The sequence below is a fragment of the Dermacentor variabilis genome, chromosome 4, assembly GCF_050947875.1.
Source record: "Dermacentor variabilis isolate Ectoservices chromosome 4, ASM5094787v1, whole genome shotgun sequence".
In the NCBI taxonomy this organism is placed as follows: Eukaryota; Metazoa; Arthropoda; class Arachnida; order Ixodida; family Ixodidae; genus Dermacentor; species Dermacentor variabilis.
In genome coordinates, this window is record NC_134571.1 from 204,652,956 (window position 1) to 204,674,021 (window position 21,066).

The following is a 21,066-nucleotide window of genomic DNA, read 5'->3' on the forward strand; positions in this document are numbered from 1 at the left end:
TGTGCGGCTGTGGTAGAGCGACTGTCGACTGTTTTTACAGCGAAGCTGCCTATAGCTAGGATCCCAGGATTTTTTCGTGGCGTAACCTCGACAGAAAACTGTCATCGTTTATGGTTCATACAGCCAAATGCGATGACTCATACCCCCGTAAGGCAAAGGCTACAAGAACTCAGCAAAGTGAAGCGAACAGTACACGCATCGTTTGAAAGCACGCATGCATCATACAGAGGAGCATACGTTTCAATAAAGAAGAGGCTCGAAACGAGAATCCGAACCGCATAATCGATCATAAGGCGCTCCCGCTCCTACACGCAGTGCGAAGCGCGTAACGCTCCCAGCATACGTTTACCGGTAAAGATTACTGTCGCGTAAGCTGCCACGGCGACCGCTGCTTGACTGTAGCGTACGAAGCAGGTAGTGACGTAACTAAACTTTCGTACGTAAAGGAAGAACCCGCCTAGCAAATGATTTGTGTTGTGACAGTGCTATGGGACGGCTCCGTATAGTGTGAAGATTCCTGAAGAGCAGCGTGCATACGAGGCACGGCGAACGTTTTTCTCGGCTCTCTGGTCGACTCCTAGTAGGTGCACGAAGTTGTGGCGCAAGCCAAGTCGCAGGCCGTCGAAACGTCCAAGGTAAAGTACACGTGAATGTCGCCACGTGAATAATTTCAACCTACGTCGAAGTGGGCACTCGTTCTCGTTGTCGTTTACAGCTTCGCTGTCCAACCACCTTCACAATGTGGATCGGAGATCTTTGTTTTTTTTTCTCCTTGATGTTGGCACAAATAACGCCGATAACCGTCACGGCACCATCTCGGTGAGGGAGCAGGGCCGCGCCCTCGCTGCGACCACGTGGCCATCGTCCTCTCGCTTCTCTGCCGGGGCGCAGCGATCAGCTGTGAGGTGCGTGCGTCCCACATGGACGACGGAAGCAAACAGCGACTCCCCGGAGATAAGCCGACACTCCCCCGCGAGGGGTGCCGGCGGTCTGCACGATAGACGTCATCGCGGGTCATTGCCGACTACCGCGACGCCAGCTGACGATAACGACGCGACGCACCATGCGCATCGCATATCGTCCTGCAGCGACTGTAGCCCCGTAGCGGCGGCTACGAATCAGCGCGGCTTCGTGTTGCACAGTCGAGCACCGTCTGCCCGAGGAACGCCACCAGTTGAGCGGTTACCAGCCTTCGGACTCACCCCTGGGCTAGGAACCACCCAGCTACTCGCGTGTTCGTGTAGACTTGCAGGCGTGGATCACTCAGTGATTGGATACTGCAGAGAGACAGGGTCTGCTCTCCCCCGCCCCCTCCAACCTTCTTGAGACATGTTGGCACTTCAGCGCTTACAGTATTGAGGGCGCAGCGAGCCTTCTAGCATAAATATATCGGACAAAACATAAAGTAAATATAAATGCTTGCCTAGACTGAGTGAAAGTCTCTTTCGAGAAGTTATCATTTGCAACCAAGTCCGTGGATGTATAGCGTACACATGTTTTCAATTCCTCTCATTGCCTCAAGGCCTGCGAAGGAATGCTTCAAAAATATTGCTACGCTCATGCGTTCAAAGCATCAAGTCCAAATCAGCATGCCAGACGCAAGAGAAAGTGCGTTTTACGATATGTTTTTCAGCCACGTCCGCAGGCCGTTTCAGCATTTAACGAAACACCTGCTTCAAAGTCCTAAGATTCCAAAACATACAGCATCGGCAGTATATAGGCCGTTTAAGAAATAAGAAATAATGAATCTTTCTTATCACGCGCACATGCCGCGTATGCATCGAGCTACGTATATAACGTACTCCTATTGTAAGAACAAATTACGAGATTTAACGTCCTAAAACTGTGGATTGCGGTGGGCGTCGCGTTGTGGGGGAAGTCTCCGGATTAACATTGAACACCTGGGCTTATTTAACGTGCACCCGAATCTAAGAACAAGTTCTTGCACTTCGGCTCCACAGAAACGCGGCCGCCGAGGCATCGAGTCGAACCTGTGGCATCGTGATGCAGCAGAATGCCGTAACCACTGAGCGCAAGCAGCGTGTCTCTGCTATTCCGCCGTGGGCTGAAGTGAATTAGTGGTTTGAACCCCTGGCTCGCATCCGAACTTCCGTGAGTTGAAACCGCGCTTGAAACATGAGCTTGACTGTCTAAATCACTGCAGCATAGCTCGAGAGCACTGGTTTCTTATAGGATAATTTGTTGCAACTCCAGTGATGCGAACACTCTTGAATGATCTGTGTAGTACTCTATAATAGCCACTGCCAATAAAACTGATAGGGACGCGTAGACGCAGACGAAGGGTTGAACACGCGTACTATTGCGCGGGGAGGCGTAGTGAAGGCATTGCGGAGGCAATCGGCAGGTGTAAAAGGTGAGCGCAGCGACGAACCTGTGTGTGCAGCATGCACTGCGTAAGCCCCGTCCCGGTGACGAACATCATTACAAGCTGAAATCCTAAAATTCCAATTACCATAGGCTTGCTTGCACATGATACTTGGAATTTCAGTACTTGGAATCAATACTTCGCCATACGCGTAAGTGTTCGGTAAGTGGTCGCCAGATATTGTTTCGGAGAGCAAACAACGTCAGCGCTTCGACCGAGAGTAGACACACTTGTCGTTACTCTTGGCGCGGGCCGCCGGCAGCTTTCAAGGAAACCTGCGCGCTTTGCGTACTTTGTTGCCTTCTTTCTTATCTCTCGCTCTTGCGACGTTATCTGAAGAACTGCGCATACACTTGTCGCAACATAAGATCCCTAGTGAGCACGCTGGAGTGTTCTATAGCTGTTCGCCAGCTGTGTAATGCGCTGCGCGTTGATAACTCGCCAACTTGGTGAACGATTCCAAAGCGTTGCGCCCGTGAATACATCGTTGGAGCACACTGCGCAGGAGTCAGGAAATTAGCACAGAGGATCAATAGCCAACGACATTTCGAAAGCCTTATTCAGAGAAAGTAATTGTCATTTATTCCTGCATCGCGAAATGGGGCAGCAGTCTCATGAACTCGTGATAATGTCAAACAAATTGATAGGCAATCTCCGAACAACGATCTCGTCACGCAGTTCACATTCATTCATTGGCAGCTTCTCGTCAATTTTGTAGTTGAGGATGGTCTATAGCATTCAAACAGGACGATTATCCTACGTACTAAATGCTACATAGGCCCACCAACTGCTTCCCCGTGAAATGAAGTGCAGCGGTACTGCGCTCCGGAAAGCAGTCGCTTTGCTGACTGTAGTGGCGGCTTCCAAGATAAAGTTTTCCTTTGGGTCTAACGTATCCGCAGGATTTTTCCGTGGAGTGTTGTTGTCCTCGTTTCCATTCCCTCCGGAAAGTTGACGCTGACGAGATCAGCACTACGATTGCGACTCTTGGTGAATGTAATTCTCCCCTGCTCAGCATTTGTCCCTGTCACACATTTTAAGCCTTCTTGTATTTGACACGGCCAACAGATTATATTTAAATACTTGCGGCAAATAGCCCCGTTCGACCCTTTAAGGGAACCAACTAATTGAAGAGGCCAACAATTGTTGTGCAACAAAGGTAGCATTTCTTTTACAGAAATTAGCGTTCAAACTGTAAGGGCTCACCTTGCAACTGTAGAATTAAAGCCGGATCATTCCTGTACATTTTCAGACAGCCGTTAAGCGTTTCGCTACGGGTAATGTTCGCTTTTCAACTCCTTTCGTTTGTTCGGTGCGCGGAGGTTTCTTTACTGGGACAGTATTCGATATACGGCAAGGATACTTGCCCCCCTGTCAGTTGCGGAGCATGCCTCGGTTTTCCAATGTCATTTCTTGTATAGTGCCTCCTTTGGAAGGGCGATGTGAAATGATACGAGGTCAGGTATGAGTAACCAAAGCGGTTGGGCTGTCAAACGAAGTGTGCCCTAAGTTGGTTGCACGTGAACCGGTTAAATTTGACAAATTGCACCAACTTTAGGCCCACAAAGGAAGACTGTTGCCACATGAGGCCGTCATTATTTCGCATGGCACATTATGTCAATGATGTGCATTCCATGTCTGTTCGTTGCCTGGTAACATTTTTACGCTCATGTGAACGTTGCTGACGGGAGGACGGTGGCCGCAAAATAGAGAAAGCGAAATTTCGAGGATGTGAAATCCGCCACGATGGATACAAATAACCAGGAGTGCGCTAGTATCTAGCAATTGCTCGTTTTAACGATGTAGGCATGCAAAGCGATGTAAAAGGATGGACAGTTGGACGAGTTAGTGCGGTAACATATTCTTGGTTTATATGCGAAGGCTTCCTGTCCGCTTCTAGTCTTCGTCTGTGTTCCTTCGCGTTATAAACCAAGCAAAGCGATGCAGCTCCGTGAGCCGTCTTTTATGAGGCAATTTAACTAGGCGGCACAGCATTTGCTACGATTAGTAAGGGCTTCTTCATGGTGCACAAGTATGCGACATGAGCCTGCACCATGAGCTGGCACAACTGTTAAACAGTTTTTATTTCGACATTCCGGCTGTCTGTTCTGACAGAGAACTGACGCGTGCACAGACCTGGTTAATTATTTGTTCGCCAGATGATAGGCGACGATACGTATTTTTATTATAGCCATGTGGACTTTTTAATGGATCCCATAATTTTTCCGCAATTTCAGTCTACGTAATTTCATGGGAGTTTATGATTTCCACTATAGACCTATGTGACCTTGTGTTGCCCCGCGAATCGTACAGCAGGCAAAGAATAATCTTGCTGACGGCCCATTGAGATAAGACACGAAAAACTGATGTGCCTATGAGGATGTGAGAGCTCTCAGAGTTTTGTAAACTGGTAAACAGGGACACAACAGGTTATCGCTCGACAGCGAACGGACGTACGAGTCAGTCAGATAGCCAGATAGCCAGAGTCAGCCAGATAAGCCAACGTGTCGTATCTCAGTTGCCGTGGGCCATCATATGGAACGGCTGAGTCCTAGCCCAGCTACGAGGGCGTGACAGTGCGGTGCTATTCGCTTTCATGAAAAGTTCATGATCCCTCGTGACTGTTCTCCTTGCATGCTGGAGCTTTCGTATCTATGCACAAGGGTTCTCAGCAAGGCAGCTTCTCTTTCCATACCCGCCGCGGTACCTCAGTTGCTATAGAGCGTAGCGCTGCTACTCGTGAGGTCGCGGGTTCGACCCCGACTGCATTTCAACGGGGTTGGAATGCGAAAATGCTCGTGTATCGCGCATTGGGTGCACATTGAAGGACACAAGTTGCGAAACTTAATCCGCGTACTTCGTAATCAGATCGTGGTTACCGCACGTGGTGAAAGAGCACATTCCATGCATAGCATAGGCTGCTGTGAACATCGCAGCCAAATTTTGCAGTCGTGCACGGCGCGTGGACCTCGAAAGTGGAACGCAAAGTACCATTTCTTTCAAACGTTCTCATTTCAACAGAAGACTGCTCCTCACTCTTTTCTGGACGCTTTGCTTGGTATTATGCAAGATTCCCACACGTGGCTGCTATTGGCCAATAGCTGACATCAGTCAAGAAGGGTGTTTGGATCAGTTCGCTTATTCCTACGCTGAATGTGTGTATTTATCGACGCAGTTTAATAAACAGGCCGAAGTAAGCGAAAATCTGCTTTAAAATTTCGATAATAATTACGCACTTCCGGAAGAAACCGACTAGCGTCTGCTCACGCTAGGTCGGCCGCGGCCGCCTGCGTAGGAATTAAACTTTGGCTACTTTACTTATCCATGTCGCAGCCGTATGGTCTTGCTGACTTTACTAGTTTTGAACCCTCAACTAGCATCGTACCCCGCGAAACTTCAGGTTAGTCAACACGCACGCTTGTCAGCGCGCGCTCACTCCTGGTTAGACGCCTTGGCGGTGTTTGTTTCCTATTGAGCTACTGACAACGCTTCAAAATGCGCAAGTTGGATGTGCTTGCTATCCGTCGGCCAAGCTGGCAAGAACGAAGCCGGTCCGCGCAACACAGCCACACGGGAGCATATACGAGCGCGCACTCGAGCCCTGTCGCGCACAAAGCAAACGCTGCAGTTGCGCGTAGCTGTGGTCTGCCACGCAGCGTGCATACCGCGGCCGCCGTGGGGTGCCGCGACGAGTCCACTGGCCGAGCACACTGCGGCTCGACGAGGTTAACCGCGTTTGGCGCTGTCGTAGGTCCCAGAATCGGAAGTAATGGCGTCTACGTGAACACCCAAAATCAAAGTTGAACTGCGTGCCACGGTGACGTTCAGTAGTCGGAGCGTTGTGGGCACGCCTCGCTCCGCTGTAGCCTTCGTCGTACGATTGCCCAGCATATATGCTCGAGCGAAGGACACACAGTACGTAAGTATTCAGTCATCAAAGAAGGAGCGAAGGCACCATGAAGTGGGTGTTGGTTGCCATCAATTCCGCCTCTGTTGAACACTTTCAAGTACTTTTTGATGCTACAGCAACAAATGGCCCATTGAGCGAAAAGGCGGCGTCTGTAGCAGTTAACCGGCACCTAAATTCCCGTTGGCTGCGACGCCACGTCACGAGTTCGCCACATCACGAGCGAGCCTCGACGGAGCAGAGCGGGCGAAACGAAATACCTTCTGAGCGATAGCGCGCCAGGTGTCTTGTGAGGTGAGAGGGCATCGCCGCGACGCCACCTCGTCATCGTCGTTTTCGCAATCCTGTGTTATTCGCGCATTCCTTGCCCGCAGAAGCTATCACCTGCGTTCTAACTGCGCCTTGGTAATCTCTGTAAAGAAATTAATGTATAAAATATTTATTATTAGAATAGAATTTATTGACAGGAAAGACAGAGAGGTCGACCTGAGCTAGTGCGCTCTATTCTACTATCCTGCACTGGGGAAGAGGGAAGGGGAGTGAAATTACTGGGATGGATGATGATGATGAGATAAGTGGTGAGTGCGTATGTATATGAGACAGTTGCCTTGCTAGAACCGTTCCTTGAGCTTGGTGTCCTGCAGTAACTTCAACAACACTTTAGTTGCACGCATTGAAGTTGCAGTGTCAGGCCATGGGCCGAGGATAGCTTGCTCCGACAGTGGTTGCCTGCCAATGCTGGCTAGGAAACTTTCTAACGTACTTCGCTCCAGCATATATGCTGGGCAATCGCATAGTATGTGTTCCAGTGTTTCGGGTATCTGGCAGTGTTTACAACCAGGGCAGTTCCATTGGCCGACGAGGTGCGCGTAACGATGGGTGAAAGGAACGTCCAGCCGAATTATGTGTAGCAATGACGTTTTGCTCTGCGTAATCTTCGGGGGCAAACAGAATTTACCGTCTGGGTCGTTCATATGTAGGAGTTTCTGAATGCTGTCATTGTGGGATCTGTATGCCTTTGTAAAGTCCTGCATGACTGCCTTGATCATGGAGTTGGTGTCAGGTCGCGAGCAGGCAAACCGTACTACATCAGATGAAGAGAAGGCAGATCTTGCCTCACTGTCAGTGTGTTCATTGCCAATCATTGTACAATGACTAGGCACCCACTGAAAAGTGATCACGTGGCCCCTTAACTCGGCACTGTGATAAAGTTCGGCGATTTCCAGCACGAGCAGGTAGTATGGTCCTTTCTTTCAAAAGCCTTTTAGCGCCTGTAGCGCTGCTTTGGCACCGCAGAATACCGTCCATATGTGAGGTGTCTGTGTTCTCATAAAACGGACAGCCTCCCATATTCCCTACGAGGTCAGCGCATATCGCACGGCACCTCACGACACCGTGAAGGGCGTCATCAGAGGCATCCCCATCGACGCGAGCGCCGAAGAGCTAGATAGAAAGTTCGTCAACGAGAGGAACCCGCTAGCAGTGGCCTCAAAAAGGATTGGAAGTACGACCACTGCGATTGTGGTGTTCCAGGCGCCCAAGGTACCGAACTTTGTCCGATACGGAGTCACCCTGATTCCGTGCCGCCTCTACAAGAAACAGATCGACGTCTGCCAGCAGTGCGGCCGAGTGGGACACCGCAAGGACGTTTGCCCGACCCCCACAATCAAGACGTGCCTGGCCTGCGGACTCGCGAACCCTACAGAAGACCATCGCTGTACCCCAAAATGTCAGTTGTGCGGAGGCGAACACCCGACCGGAGACCGAACGTGCAAAGCGAAATACAAGATCCCCTGCGTAGTGCGCAAGCGACAATGGGAGCGCCGACAGGCCGAACGCCAGCTACTGTCGGAGAGCGATTTCCCGCCACTGGACAAGCCGCCAGCTGCGCGAAAGTCAAGGACCCCATCGGAAAACCGCGCGCCCAAATCCAGAGACAGCAGTTGTTGCAAGAGAAGCCTCAGCAGGAAAACGTCACCGTCACGTGAGCGAGTGAGCTGGGTCGACGCAGCGAAAGGAAACAACATAAGGAACGTGCAGAAAATCACCGAAACCACGAAGAAAGAAGATATGAATAAGGTCCGGGAGGCAAATGAGCTCCTAAGACACGAAAACGCGGCGTTGCGAGCGACCATCAACAACCTCACGAAAGAGATCGCCGAGATTCGTCAGTTGCTGCTATGCAACAACGAGCCTCTACAGAGACCCACGCCAAGCACAAGCAAGACCGAGGAAACGACAACGAACATCCAGGAGACAGCCATAGAGGAACCGGCACCGAAGAAGCGAGCCATCGAGGCCACGCACACGCAAACAGAAAACGATCGCATCGACAGCCTCGAAGCGAAATTCGAAGCGACATTCAGCAAACTCGAACAGCTAATCACGACAAACATCGCAGCAGTGACAGCACTGAAACAAACAATGGAGACCTACCGAGCCGATAACACGAACAGATTCGCCTACATCGAAAGGACCCTACAGCCGATGGTAGGCCACCCGACGTTTGCGCCCCTCTTCGCGCATCATCCACCCAACCAGGGAGCCCCGTACACGGCAACGCAATCATGGCCGCCAACGCAACACCAGCAGCAGCAGGTGTAACCGCGTGGCAGTGGAACTGTCGCGGCTTCGGAAGGAAGAAGGCAGTCATCCAACAGCACATCGTACATGCCGCGCACAAGCCAGACGTTATACTACTACAAGAGACACTAACCGACGCACCGTCCCTCCCCGGCTACAGAGTGCACAAGGGACCGCCCGACGGCAGAGGCCTGTGCACCCTGGTCAGGAAGGGACTCACGTTCGTCGAACATGAGCTGCAAAGCAATCTCAAGATCGAGCACACACTGACCGAAATCATCCCTGGCAAGAAGAGAAAAGGAAGCATATTTCTGCTCAACGTCTACAGCAAGCCATCTCAGAGAAAACAGAGATTCAAGACATTACTGCACAGAGCCAGCACCGCAGCGGGCCGTAACACCCTGATCGCGTGCGGAGACTTCAACGCGATGAACCCTGCCTGGGGCTACAACAAGTACACAGCAAAGGGCCGCGACCTGTACCAAGACGCCACGGAACTCGACTTTACCCTCATCACGGACCCGACACATCCGACGAGAATCGGTAACTCCGTGTCCCGGGACACCACTCCAGACCTCACGTTCGTCAAGAACGACATCCGGGGCGCGATCACATGGAGAAACACGGGGATCGACCTAGGCAGCGACCACACCATCGTGGAAATCGGCATACCGGAACACAACGACACCAGCGTCAAAACACACAGATGGATAGACTGGGATGCCTTTCGAGACGCCAGAAGCCAGAAGAGCGACGGTGACGACGAGATCGAAGACATCGACTCGTGGACGGCCGAAATCACCAAGAGCGTACGCGACGCGACCAAAGAGATTGAAACGGGCGCGGAGATCGACAAAGTAGACAGCCGGCTTGCGCATCTCATCGAGGCCAAACAGTCGATACTAAATCGCTGGAGGAAACAACGGCTTAACCGCAGACTGAGAAAGAAGGTGGCGGAGCTGAACCGAGCGATCGAGGATCACTGCCGCGCTCTCTGCATGCAACAGTGGAACGAGATCTGCAACGCGGCAGACGGGCAGATGCATAGCGGGAAGACGTGGAACCTACTGCGGCACCTGCTCGACGAAACGAAGACCAAGTCGCACCAAAGGGACAGACTCGCCAAGCTCATACATCGGGCGGTCTCAGCACACGGCGTCGACGAAGTCACCAGGCGCATTAACGACAAATACCTGCCGACTACACCTACCGAACAACACGCGCCGTACAGCGGCCTGCCTAACGCGAACCTCGATCGTGACATCGACGTCGAGGAGGTACGCGCGGCCCTGCACGACCTCAACAGCCGGTCGGCAGCCGGCCCGGACCTCGTCACGAACAAGGCGCTCAAGAACCTCGATGACGGCTCGATTGAAAAGCTCGCACAATACTACAACAAGTGCTGGAGAGCGGGAGCGCTGCCAAAGCTGTGGAAGACAGCCAAGACCATCCTGATCCCCAAGCCGGGGAAGCCGCCGGACACGGATAACCTCCGGCCCATCTCGCTCACGTCCTGCGTGGGCAAGGTGCTGGAGCACGTCCTGCTCAACAGGTGGCAAGACTACCTGGAACGAGAAGGGCTGTACCCGGCCACTTTGATCGGCTTCAGACAGCATCTCAGCACGCAGGACGCGATGCTGCAGCTCAAACACCAAATCATCGATGATGGCGGCAGCGCCCGCGACAACAAAGCCATCCTAGGGCTCGACCTGCAGAGCGCCTTCGATAAGGTGAAACACTCGGCGATTCTGTCCCAAGTCTCCAAGCTCAACATGGGGGAAAGATCCTACAACTACATCAAGGACTTCCTCACGGACAGGACTGTCGAGCTACGAGCAGGCGACCTACAGACGCAAGAGAAGAAGCTCGGGAGCACCGGAACACCACAGGGATCGGTCATTTCGCCAATGCTGTTCAACCTGGTAATGATCGGAGTGGCCGAAAAGCTCGGGTGCATCGAAGACGTCAGGCACACCATCTACGCGGACGATATCACGATATGGGTGACCGGTGGCAGCGACGCCCACATCGAGGGCGCGCTGCAAGCCGCCGTCGACGCAATAGAAGACCAGCTGGAAGGCACCGGACTGAGATGTTCGCCGAGCAAATCGGAGCTTCTCATACTCCCACCTACCAAATACAGCAGAGGCAAGACTAGACAACGCGAAAACGAAAAAATCAGAATCGTGACCGAATCCGGCAACGTAATCCCCGAGGTCGGCAAAATTAGGATCCTAGGCATGGTCATCGAAAAGCACGGAAGGAACGGCGAAACCATCACCCGTCTCAAGGCAAAAACAGCCAACGCGATTCGACTCCTCAAACGAGTCACTTCCAGAAAGGCTGGCATGAGAGAGGAGAGCCTAATTAGGCTCGTCCAATCTTTCATCATCGGCCACGTCGCGTACGTTGCAGCCTACCACAGATGGCTGCAACACGAACGAAACAAAATCAACGTGCTCATCAGAAGAGCGTACAAGACAGCGCTGGGCCTGTTCGAGTCCACAAGCACGGCCCGCTTGTTACAACTCGGGCTACACAATACGCTCGACGAAATAGCCGAAGCGCAACGGACCTCTCAACTGGAGCGGCTGTCCATGACCAAAGCCGGGAGGAAGATACTGGACGATCTGGGAATAAGATGCTCGAACGAGGTGGAGATGAAGCTCCCCGTCCCCGAAGAGGTCCGACGCCAGACCAGAATCGACCCCATACCGAGGAACATGAATCCCGAGTTCAACAAGGGAAGAAGAGCGGCGAGGGCCAAGGCTCTCATCGACCAGCATGCCAACGACGCACACGCGCGGTACGTGGACGCGGCCGAATACCAACGGAACGCCTTCGCAGCGGTCGTCATAGAGGCGTCAACCGGCGCCACGAGGACGGCAGCGAGCGTGAGAAGCACCGAAGTGGAGCAAGCGGAGGAGGTAGCCATCGCCCTGGCCATCGCCGACGCAGACTGCCACACGGTGCTGAGTGACTCAAGACAGGCGGTGCGAAACTTCGCCAAAGGGCGAATCTGCAGGGAGGCTGAGCGCGTACTGCGAGCGGTAAAACTAGACGAACGAAAAGTACGACTCAGGTGGTTCCCGGCGCACGCGGGCGACGCGTCGGAACGCAATGAGAACCATAACGAGACGGCACACGCCGCGGCGCGAGCGCTAACCAACCGCGCCCCGGCGACAGACCGTCCGACATGGTTCGGAACCAAGGACCGCATGACGGATTACAATGAAATCACGAAGGCCTTCCGCTTGGCTCGCAGGACTCTTCCACCCCCGCACCCGAGACTGAGTCGAGCGGAGGCGGTAGTACTGAGACAGCTCCAGACCGGATCGCTGCCGAGCCCGAAACTGTTAAATCGCATGTACCCCGAGACATATCCGACAGATATGTGCAGAGTCTGCCGGAGGGGGACCGCAGACTACACGCACATCTTGTGGGACTGCATTAAATATCCAGAAGACGCTAACTCAAGAGCACTCCCACCGCGGCTCGAGGCAGCCGCGAAGAGCTACGACCGAGACGATCAGCTCTGGGCCGTCCAGCAGGTCCTCGAGGCGCTCGAAAGGCACGGACCCAGCGAGCCGGCAACGGCGAGCGGAGACCCGCGCCGAGTAACGGCACCTTCGAGGATGACGTAGGCCCTCGTCGGGGCGCGCGAGCGCCCAACTGCAGGCATAATTAAAGTTTCTCCAATCCAATCCAATCCAATCCGCAGCCGTAGATGTCGATTTGGGGTCTAATGGAAATCGCCGAGTAATTCCAAGTTGTGGGATGAGAAATGCGGCCGTTGTGGAAGATGGCGTGACCGAACCGTCGGTATATGCTTGTACAGTCCCACTAATGTATAAAAGAACAAAATGAATTCTAATGGAAAAACGTTAGCGTTAGAGTTTGGAACCTACGAACCCACCCTCAGAAGCCGAGTGTCTTACCCAGTGGGCTAAACCAGCGCCTCCTAGATAGCAGGCCTGTGCACTCTGTTTATGACGTCATGCATGCTTCTTGGACTGAGGTTTTCACTGCCAAACCTGGCCTCACGAAGGCGGTGACGTCAAAATCGTCGCGGCTTACTCGGGAGCATCCCCGTTAGATTCTATGACAGTCGGCCATGGTGTATTGACGTCACGGATCGTGCTATTCGGAGGCATTGGCCAAGCGTCTCAGTGCGCTTGCTTGCCCGCGAGGAGTTATAACTTGAAGGACCGCACAGCGGCGTTCAATTTCGCACTCACAACTCTTAAGAAGTACTTAGGTGTCCTCAGATTTTTGTGGCAAAGTATTTCTGAAATAGTCTATTCTAAGTTGAAATGCCTTTATCGACATAGATAAAAAAAAGTGGTTCAGGATCCCTGTAACAGCAATCCACTGCAGTATACTGTGTGGTTTCCCGCCTTTGCTCTGTGGACTATGTGTTCAGCTGGCTTCGGTTAATCTTGTTGTTTGCATCGACAGTGAGGTCTTTCTTGTCACAATAATCAGGATGCAACAAGGGCTCCTTCTAAAAGTGGCCTGCAGGATCCTTCCAACCGTCCACGTTTAAGGAAAGATGCAGCATCCTTCATTGCGCAAGAGGAAACCACAAATAACTAAAACATAGCTTTATTTCTATCACTTAATTAGCGGAGGTCAGCATGAAAAAACTCGGTTAATAGCTGGTTTGTAGCTCCCTGAAAAAACAAACAGACATACAGGTTGTTACAATGGCAGTTTGAACACAATGATGAGCATTCAATGCACCTTCTTCGCGCGCCTAGATATAAGTTTTACATCAGGACCAATGGAAAGCTCGTGTCGGACAGTGCATTCACCGATGACCGCGAAGCGTGACGAAGCGTGAAACTGCCCTGAAGGAAAGTTGATGGAGGGCCTGGGTATCGGTGCTTCAGAAATGTTTTTGCCGGAAAGACGACCGACGCTGACGCCGAATTTCCTGCGACACGAGCTCCTTAACGCTGTCGCGTCAATATCTGACTCTGCCTAGTCACCACGCAGGAGAAGTTTCTTTGCTCGTGTTTAATGTGTTTGTCCCCTAGTCGTGCTGGCATTGCGGAGTGGGGTCGAGTTTGTTTACGCTGTTTACGAGTTTGGCGGCCTGCACGATGAGACAGTGGGCACGGACGCCTCATTTGGTGATCGCTGTGTCTGAAGGTATACGTCAGAAACTTTCTCACGCCTGCGGCGCTGGTGCTGAGTCAGTCATGTCGGATTAAACCTTTCTTGCCCCTTACGGCGCTCTAATTTAACAAAAAATCACGGATTTTTCTGGGGGAGCAGTAGGGGCCGTAGTAGAGACCCGGCCTGCTCTCGTGGTGCAGTATCCTCGCTCTTGGCAGGCTTTTCGTATGCTGCCGTCCGCGACTTATCAGGAGCATTTTTTATTGGTCCCCTTTGAAGGAAATAAATGCAGTGCGTTTGAGCAACCGCGGATGAACGCTACTGCCTGGTGTCACGCCGTGAGGATTATTGGCTTTGTGTCTCGCCCACGTTGGGTTAGGTTTAGGTTACCTTAGGTTAAGATGGGTTAGCGTAAAAGGCGTTAGTGTGGCGCGGCGTATTATCACAGCAGTTACGCCGCGAGGACTATTCTCCTTGCGTCTCCGCCACGTTTGGTTAGGTTAACGTTAGGTTAGGCTAACGTTAGGTTAGGTTAGCGCAAAAGGCGTTAGGGTAGCGGGACGTATTCTCGTAGCGGTTTCAGGGGCGTCGAGCGCCACTGGCGGCCTTTCAGCCACTTGCGTTCAACCGCGGTTGCTCCGAGGCGCTCTGCCTTCTAGATTTTTCATATGTGCGGCCCGCTCTCTGCTACGGTCCCTAGTGCTCCATGGAAACATCTGTGATGTTTTTTTTTTCAAGGTACATCGCCGTAAGGCGCGAGAAAGCTATGATCCGCCACGACTGAGTCAGCACGAGCGCCGCAGGTGCGAGACAGTCTGTCCGACACAGAGGTCGCCAAATGGAGCGTCAGTGCCCGCTGCTTCAGCTATTTTACCGCGCGGGCAGCCAGCGCAAACAAACTCGACCGCACTCCGCAATGCCGGCACGCCTAGGAATAAACGCATACAGCACGCGCCAAGAAACTTCTTTGTGGCGCCTAGGCAGAGTCATATATATTCAAGGGGTAAAAGACGCCACATTTTAACGCGACAGCCTTAAGGAGCCCGTGTCGCACACAATTCGGCGTGTTTAGAAAAAGTTTGTTTCAACAAGAGACGATACGAACACTGAGTCACAATCACGGCACCATTCCACCAGGACGATAACATATACAAAAAACGAGACATTGTATAGACGGCATGTTTTCAAAGTAGTGTCCGAGTCCTCACTCACTAACATATAACCGCATAGACCCACGGAAAGGCACAGTTACACATAAACTAATTGTCACATGTATAAAATGACGTTCCGTATATACAGTGTACACAATGGTTATGTACAATAACGATGTGACAGAGACACTTTACATAATTTTGAATTGTTGCTAGGAGATGTGTATATACAGAAATGATCATGTATGCGAGAGCACGCACACACTGCGAGAGCACGGACGCACAAATCACGGACACGCACATTCTGTGCACACTCAGTGAATACTTCTGATGTCCCGGCTACAAGAACCAGGCTGGTCGAAAATTAAGCCATACGCGTCCATCTGCCACCGACAGGAAACGACATGACCACTGTCGAAGGGACTCTTCTTCCCCAAGGAAGAACAACTCTTCTGACGGAAAGAACAGTGGCTCCGAGTAGAGCCTCTCCAGAAGTGGAAACAGAGCACGGCGGCGATGCCCCGCGGCAACTGCCTCGCACCGGTTGCGCCTCAGACGAAAGGCCCCCGCGGCAATTAAAAGTTACGCAAAGCGGCCACGTGAGCAGCGACCAGATGCAATAATGCGGTTAACTCCAAGGCAACGGAAACCAGTATGCACGGCCCTCCAAAATATCCTGGCAACGACGCATTACAGCAGCACGTATTTATTGAATTTCTGAAGGAGGCAATTGGGACACAGCGAAGATGGGACTACCGGCCACAGTTCTAGACTGTCACGAGTTGCAAGCACTTAATTGCCACCCTAGACGCCACATGAAGGTCGCGTAGGTGGCCAGACAGAAATGACGCTGTTATGGCATCCCACAACCCATTATTGGAACGTGCGAGGCGCGCTGGGGGGACTAGAGGAAGCAGTAAGGCTGACATAGTATCTACAACACGGTTTTCGAGAACGTCTACATTAATACATAGCTGTTGTATGTGGCGATGAGATGCCACGGCCCTACAGTAAAATGTAGGTGTTACCGGGTGTGCAATTTAAGTGCACACCCGGTAACATGTAACGAATCTTTGTGCCAAGGAAAAAGCCTTCGTCGGCTCCCCCCGTCGGAGCCAGGCGTCGGACGTCGTTAAAGCAACAAGATTTTCTAACTGCGTATACCTATGCCTTTTATGTGACGCAAGAAATTCACTGAACTAATTGAATTTCTCAAGCTAAAATACGTGGAAAAATTGTAAACTACGACTTACACACAACCTACAGATATGACATCTCTTGAAGTGTAATTTGAATATACGAGAAAACATAACTACATTACGCGAAAACTCAAGCAAGCCCCTTTAAAAAATAAAATAAAATGCTAATAATGTTTTGACAGCCATATCAACAAAAAAAACAAGAACTTACGTATAAACCTGCACGAAAGTATATGAAAAGCGTGACATGTTTATTGCAACTGAACAAAATGAAAACGACATGGCAGAACAAAAATAACATTGTACTAATAACGGAAATACACATTATCACAGTATGTTGCACTTGGCCACAACTTTAGTAACGGTGGCAAGGGGGAGCAGCAGGTAGTCAGCTTTTGCAGCAGTACATAGAAAACATTCGCAGAAAGGCCTATTCTTCAGTCAAAGACCAGGTGAAATAAGCCAACACGACCTTTCTTTCACTACGAATGTAATACTTAGCAGTACAGTTACGTCACTTAAGGCATTAAGTCATACCTACTGGGCACTCATTTGTGTAATAAACACGAACTGCAAAAATTTGCATATAGGACACTTGCAATGCTCGTGCTTTCCAGAAGAAAAAAAAACGTATCATGCCTACACATGAAGGTTGTTCGCGTGGTTTTCTCATCGGCAATTACTGAGATACAGCGTTAACACGAACAGTAATTTCTCAGCTTTTAGTACGTTTGTAGAACGGTGACACACAGAAAAAGCACTGAGGTCGGAATGCAAAGCTGGGCGAGTTACTGAGGTTGCAGAATGAAACTTGGCACATAAAAGCAAGTCAGGTGACGATGGGGAGAAACATCTATTTGTCAGCTTTCTCTACCGGTAAGATGGAAGTGTAGCACCATCAAGGCGGAACGAAGTCCAGAGACTCACGGAGCACACACATGCACAGGGCCGTGTTCGTGTACATTCGTCTTCGGATATCCCTGGGCCTGACCCGTTGTCTTCAGGCATCCGGAAGGACCTTGCAGGGCTGGTTTTAGAGGTAATCGTGCACCACTGCATGACGCACGAGTGGTGCGAGTCGTGAAACGGCGAAACATCGCGCAGCGCAAGCACACAGCTATCGAAGACCACGAAACTGACGAAACTGCCCACGCCATCCCATGCAGGTCAACGCACAGCAGCGCACGCTTCCCGATAACAGCCGATAACGAAACATGAAATTTCATGCAGCGGGCTATGCTGGCGCTGGGCCGGCGGGCGCGCGCGCGGAGAGAGTTGAAAGTGAGGGAGTTCGTGTTGTCCACTTCTCTACTCTTGTGTCCTGTCTGCACGCCTCACTTCTATTGTGCATAATGAATCCTTACAACTAGCTCAGCTTTCTGTCGTTCTTGCCAGGGAGGCCAAGGGGAAAGGAATTGAGAAGAGGGGCGAAAGGATCGGCGCCCTCCGCGCGCGCCGATATAGGAGGCCGTGCAAGGGAAGCGGAGTTGCTTTCCCGCCCTCCTGATGGATGGCGCATATTACCTCGGCCACCGAAGCGGCGGAGTTTCCGAGGCCGGGCGTTGATGCGAACGGCAGCGCGAATGTCGATTCGGTCGCTGCTGCTGCTGCCGCGTTTACTGACTGCAGCGTTTTGACAGCGAGTTTCCGCGGTCATCGAACGCGATGTGTTCATGTTTGCTTGTGCTCGCGTTACACCATGCTTTTTGACGAGTCGCAGCGTGTTAGTCTAGATAGAGTACACGTGCTGAAGTTTCCAAATTTGCATAATTTTACAGACGAATCGCTGCTGAGTCAACGAACACCGTGCTACATCGACTGGCCCACAGATGGCGTCGTGTGCAAGGTCCCTGCTAGTGCCCCTGTCGCGCCACGCAGCGGCCGCCCTGTCGTCTGCGAGGGCAGACCTACTGCGCAAGGGCGCCACGCCGATGCTTCAGCACATCAGGCGCTACCAGCAGAAGCGCAGGACCGGTACGTGCCCTCCCATAAGTGGAGTGCTGCGTACAAAGCGGCTGCATCCGAGCGCGTTTTACTATTTTAATGCGTTGGCACTAAGAGTGTCAAAGTGGAGAAACGTGTGTGGGCTCTGGCTGTACCGAAAACTATTCCAATCGGTTTTTATTCCAAGCTCCTGACGACAAACTTACGTAACCGCCGACGCAAGCATCGGGTGGTGACCCGCAACCTTGCATGAACAGCTCAATCAAACGCTTTCCTCGTCTATAGGAGGTCGCTTTTGTTTGATTTGGACACGAATAAAATTGCCTGCACTGAGCTGTTTTCCCGATCTATTTGGCTGACAAGAGGCGAGGAGCACGCGCAAGTGGAGATGGTTTCCACGGGGCCGAGTCAGAGCGGTGAAAATAGATAATCGGATGAGGAGGGTGGTGCCGGCTCCTTCGATTGGTCCACTTATCCTTACTTAGCTTACATGGCTTGTCAAAAATCGCGACGGCGTACAACTGAAGATTAAGAATGTCGCCAAACACATCATCAGCAAAGAAGAGTTGGCAGAGCGATGTCGCAAACGTCCCGAATAGGCTCGACCACATCATACTGCCTCGCAAAGTTTTCGCGCAAATAAATCTATGCTCTCCGACAGGTTCGAGTAGCCAGTACCTGAGCGATCGGCGGGCAGCCACCTTCTATTCCTTTCTAAATGGGGCAGTCTCCGGCTATTGAAAAAAAGAAGAGTTTTGTGCGACATATTAATTTATCTTTAACGCGTAAACGTCACCTTGAAGCGTTGAGTGTTCGTGGCTTTGTGGCGTCGCATGACACACAAGCGAAGTGGGCGCAGCCAGAAAGCTTTTGACCAATAGCAGATACCTAATGACGAAAAGATGTCGAATGAGGAATAGTTATTTTTCGTTCGTTCTGCAAAAACATGCATGATGAGTGTGCACACATCTATCGCGGTTTCCGTGACGTCGCGTGACAGAGATGCGAAGTGGCGGTGGCCCGAGAATTTTTTGACCAATCGTGGAGGGCTGTTTGCAGAATTAGAACGGAGAAGTTTGTAAAATAGCGTTACGTTATAGCGCCCTATGTCTGTGAAGTATATATATATATATATATATATATATATATATATATATATATATATATATATATATATATATATAAACGAGAAGAGAGGGGGTTAACCGAGGGTCCCGATTTTTATTAGTCATATCATGAGAAGCCAACAAACACTGACACCAAGGACAACATAGGGGAAATTACTTGTGCTTAATGAATGAAATAAAGAAACGATGAATTAATGGAAATTAAAGTGGATGAAAAAACAACTTGCCGCAGGTGGGAACCGAACCCACAACCTTCGCAACCCAGGGTTCTACTAGGACACAGAAATACCCAAGAAAGTGGATGGGACAACAGCGCCGCGGTAGCTGAATTGGTAGAGCATCGCACGCGAAATGCGAAGGTTGTGGGTTCGTTTCCGACCTGCGGCAAGTTGTTTTTTCGTCCACTTTAATTTCCATTAATTCATCGTTTCTTTATTTCATTTATTAAGCACAAGTAATTTCCCCTATGTTGTCCTTGGTGTCAGTGTTTGTTGGCTTCTCATGATATATATATATATATAGTGCAGTTGACGGTGGTCTGCTCTGTACTACCTGCAGTTGCACTTATCTCCTCCAAGAGGATGTGTGGAGTACGCTCCGGTATAAATCATGGATCCGCGACATCACAGAGGTGCGACGTAATACTAATGCATTTCCCTCGCATGCACCGGTAAATACCAAGTGAATTCTAGTGTATTCTTTTTAATTTGATCACTGCTACAGGCACAGGGGCTCCAGCAGGAGGAGTAATAAATACTGTACGAGACAGGACATGTAGATACAGAAAATTGAAAGTACTGGAAATTACATTTGGAAACGTTGGTGTGACTTCATTGTGAGGAAGAGAACACAGACAGAGACACTAAGTGAGAAAAAAAGAAGCGGCGGGACAGGTGCTGGACTCGAAAGACAGAAGTTTATTAGAAGTGAAATAAATTTAATTGCTCCCGCGGCTTGATCGCAAATACAAAAGTTATCTTTTTCTTCTAAGTTCTGAGTAGTGAGGTCAGCGCCTATGAAGTCGCTTCCTTCTTTCCAATTCGTGTCTCTATCTGCGCTGTGTTTGTTAAGGGCGCCAATAAAGCACTGCATGACGGAAAAGTAAAAGGAAACGAAAATGTAAGCAGCACGCCTTTAAAACAAACAGAGCCCGCAGACGCATAGCTCGAGAAAATAGGCGCAAATACCTTCTGGCAGCATTTCGCACCGAGAAAAAAAAAAAAAAAAGGTCGCGTAACCACTAAGCGGCAGTCATGCAGTTATACGCCTAAGAGGAATTGTATCCTGCAAAATCATATAAGGGCTTAATATTTTCTTTCATACTGATGAGTGATCTCGCATCACATCGTTCATGTTTCCTGGTACGCCAAACAATGTGCAATGATCAACACATCGCTGCAAGAAGTCGCTAAAGCGCAGCGTTCAAGTATTGCAGCGACCACTTCGTTTGTTTAATGTTGAAATCCAATGGCAGATCCAGATCAAGTTTTTCTGCTCTGTAGGGAGCAATCCTATTCCAATGGCAGAATGGGAGCGTGAGCTGTGTGTTCCAATGGCAGATTGGGACCAGCCGCTGATACCGGATTGCTCGGTGGTGCAAGGATATTTGCTCCGCCGAAATCGGCAGATTTGACCGGATGTCCTCGGG

The 21,066-nt window shown here is 50.9% G+C and overlaps 1 protein-coding gene across 1 annotated transcript in view; it reads left to right on the forward strand.

Moving 5' to 3' along the window:
- LOC142580069 (gamma-butyrobetaine dioxygenase-like) overlaps window positions 1-21,066 on the forward strand; it is a 73,670-nt gene that overhangs the window by 17,085 nt on the left and 35,519 nt on the right. Inside the window, exon 2 of the mRNA XM_075690839.1 lies at window positions 18,126-18,321. Coding sequence (XP_075546954.1) covers window positions 18,177-18,321 — 145 coding nt within the window. The 5' untranslated portion in view covers window positions 18,126-18,176. The remainder of the gene's footprint in view (window positions 1-18,125; window positions 18,322-21,066) is intronic.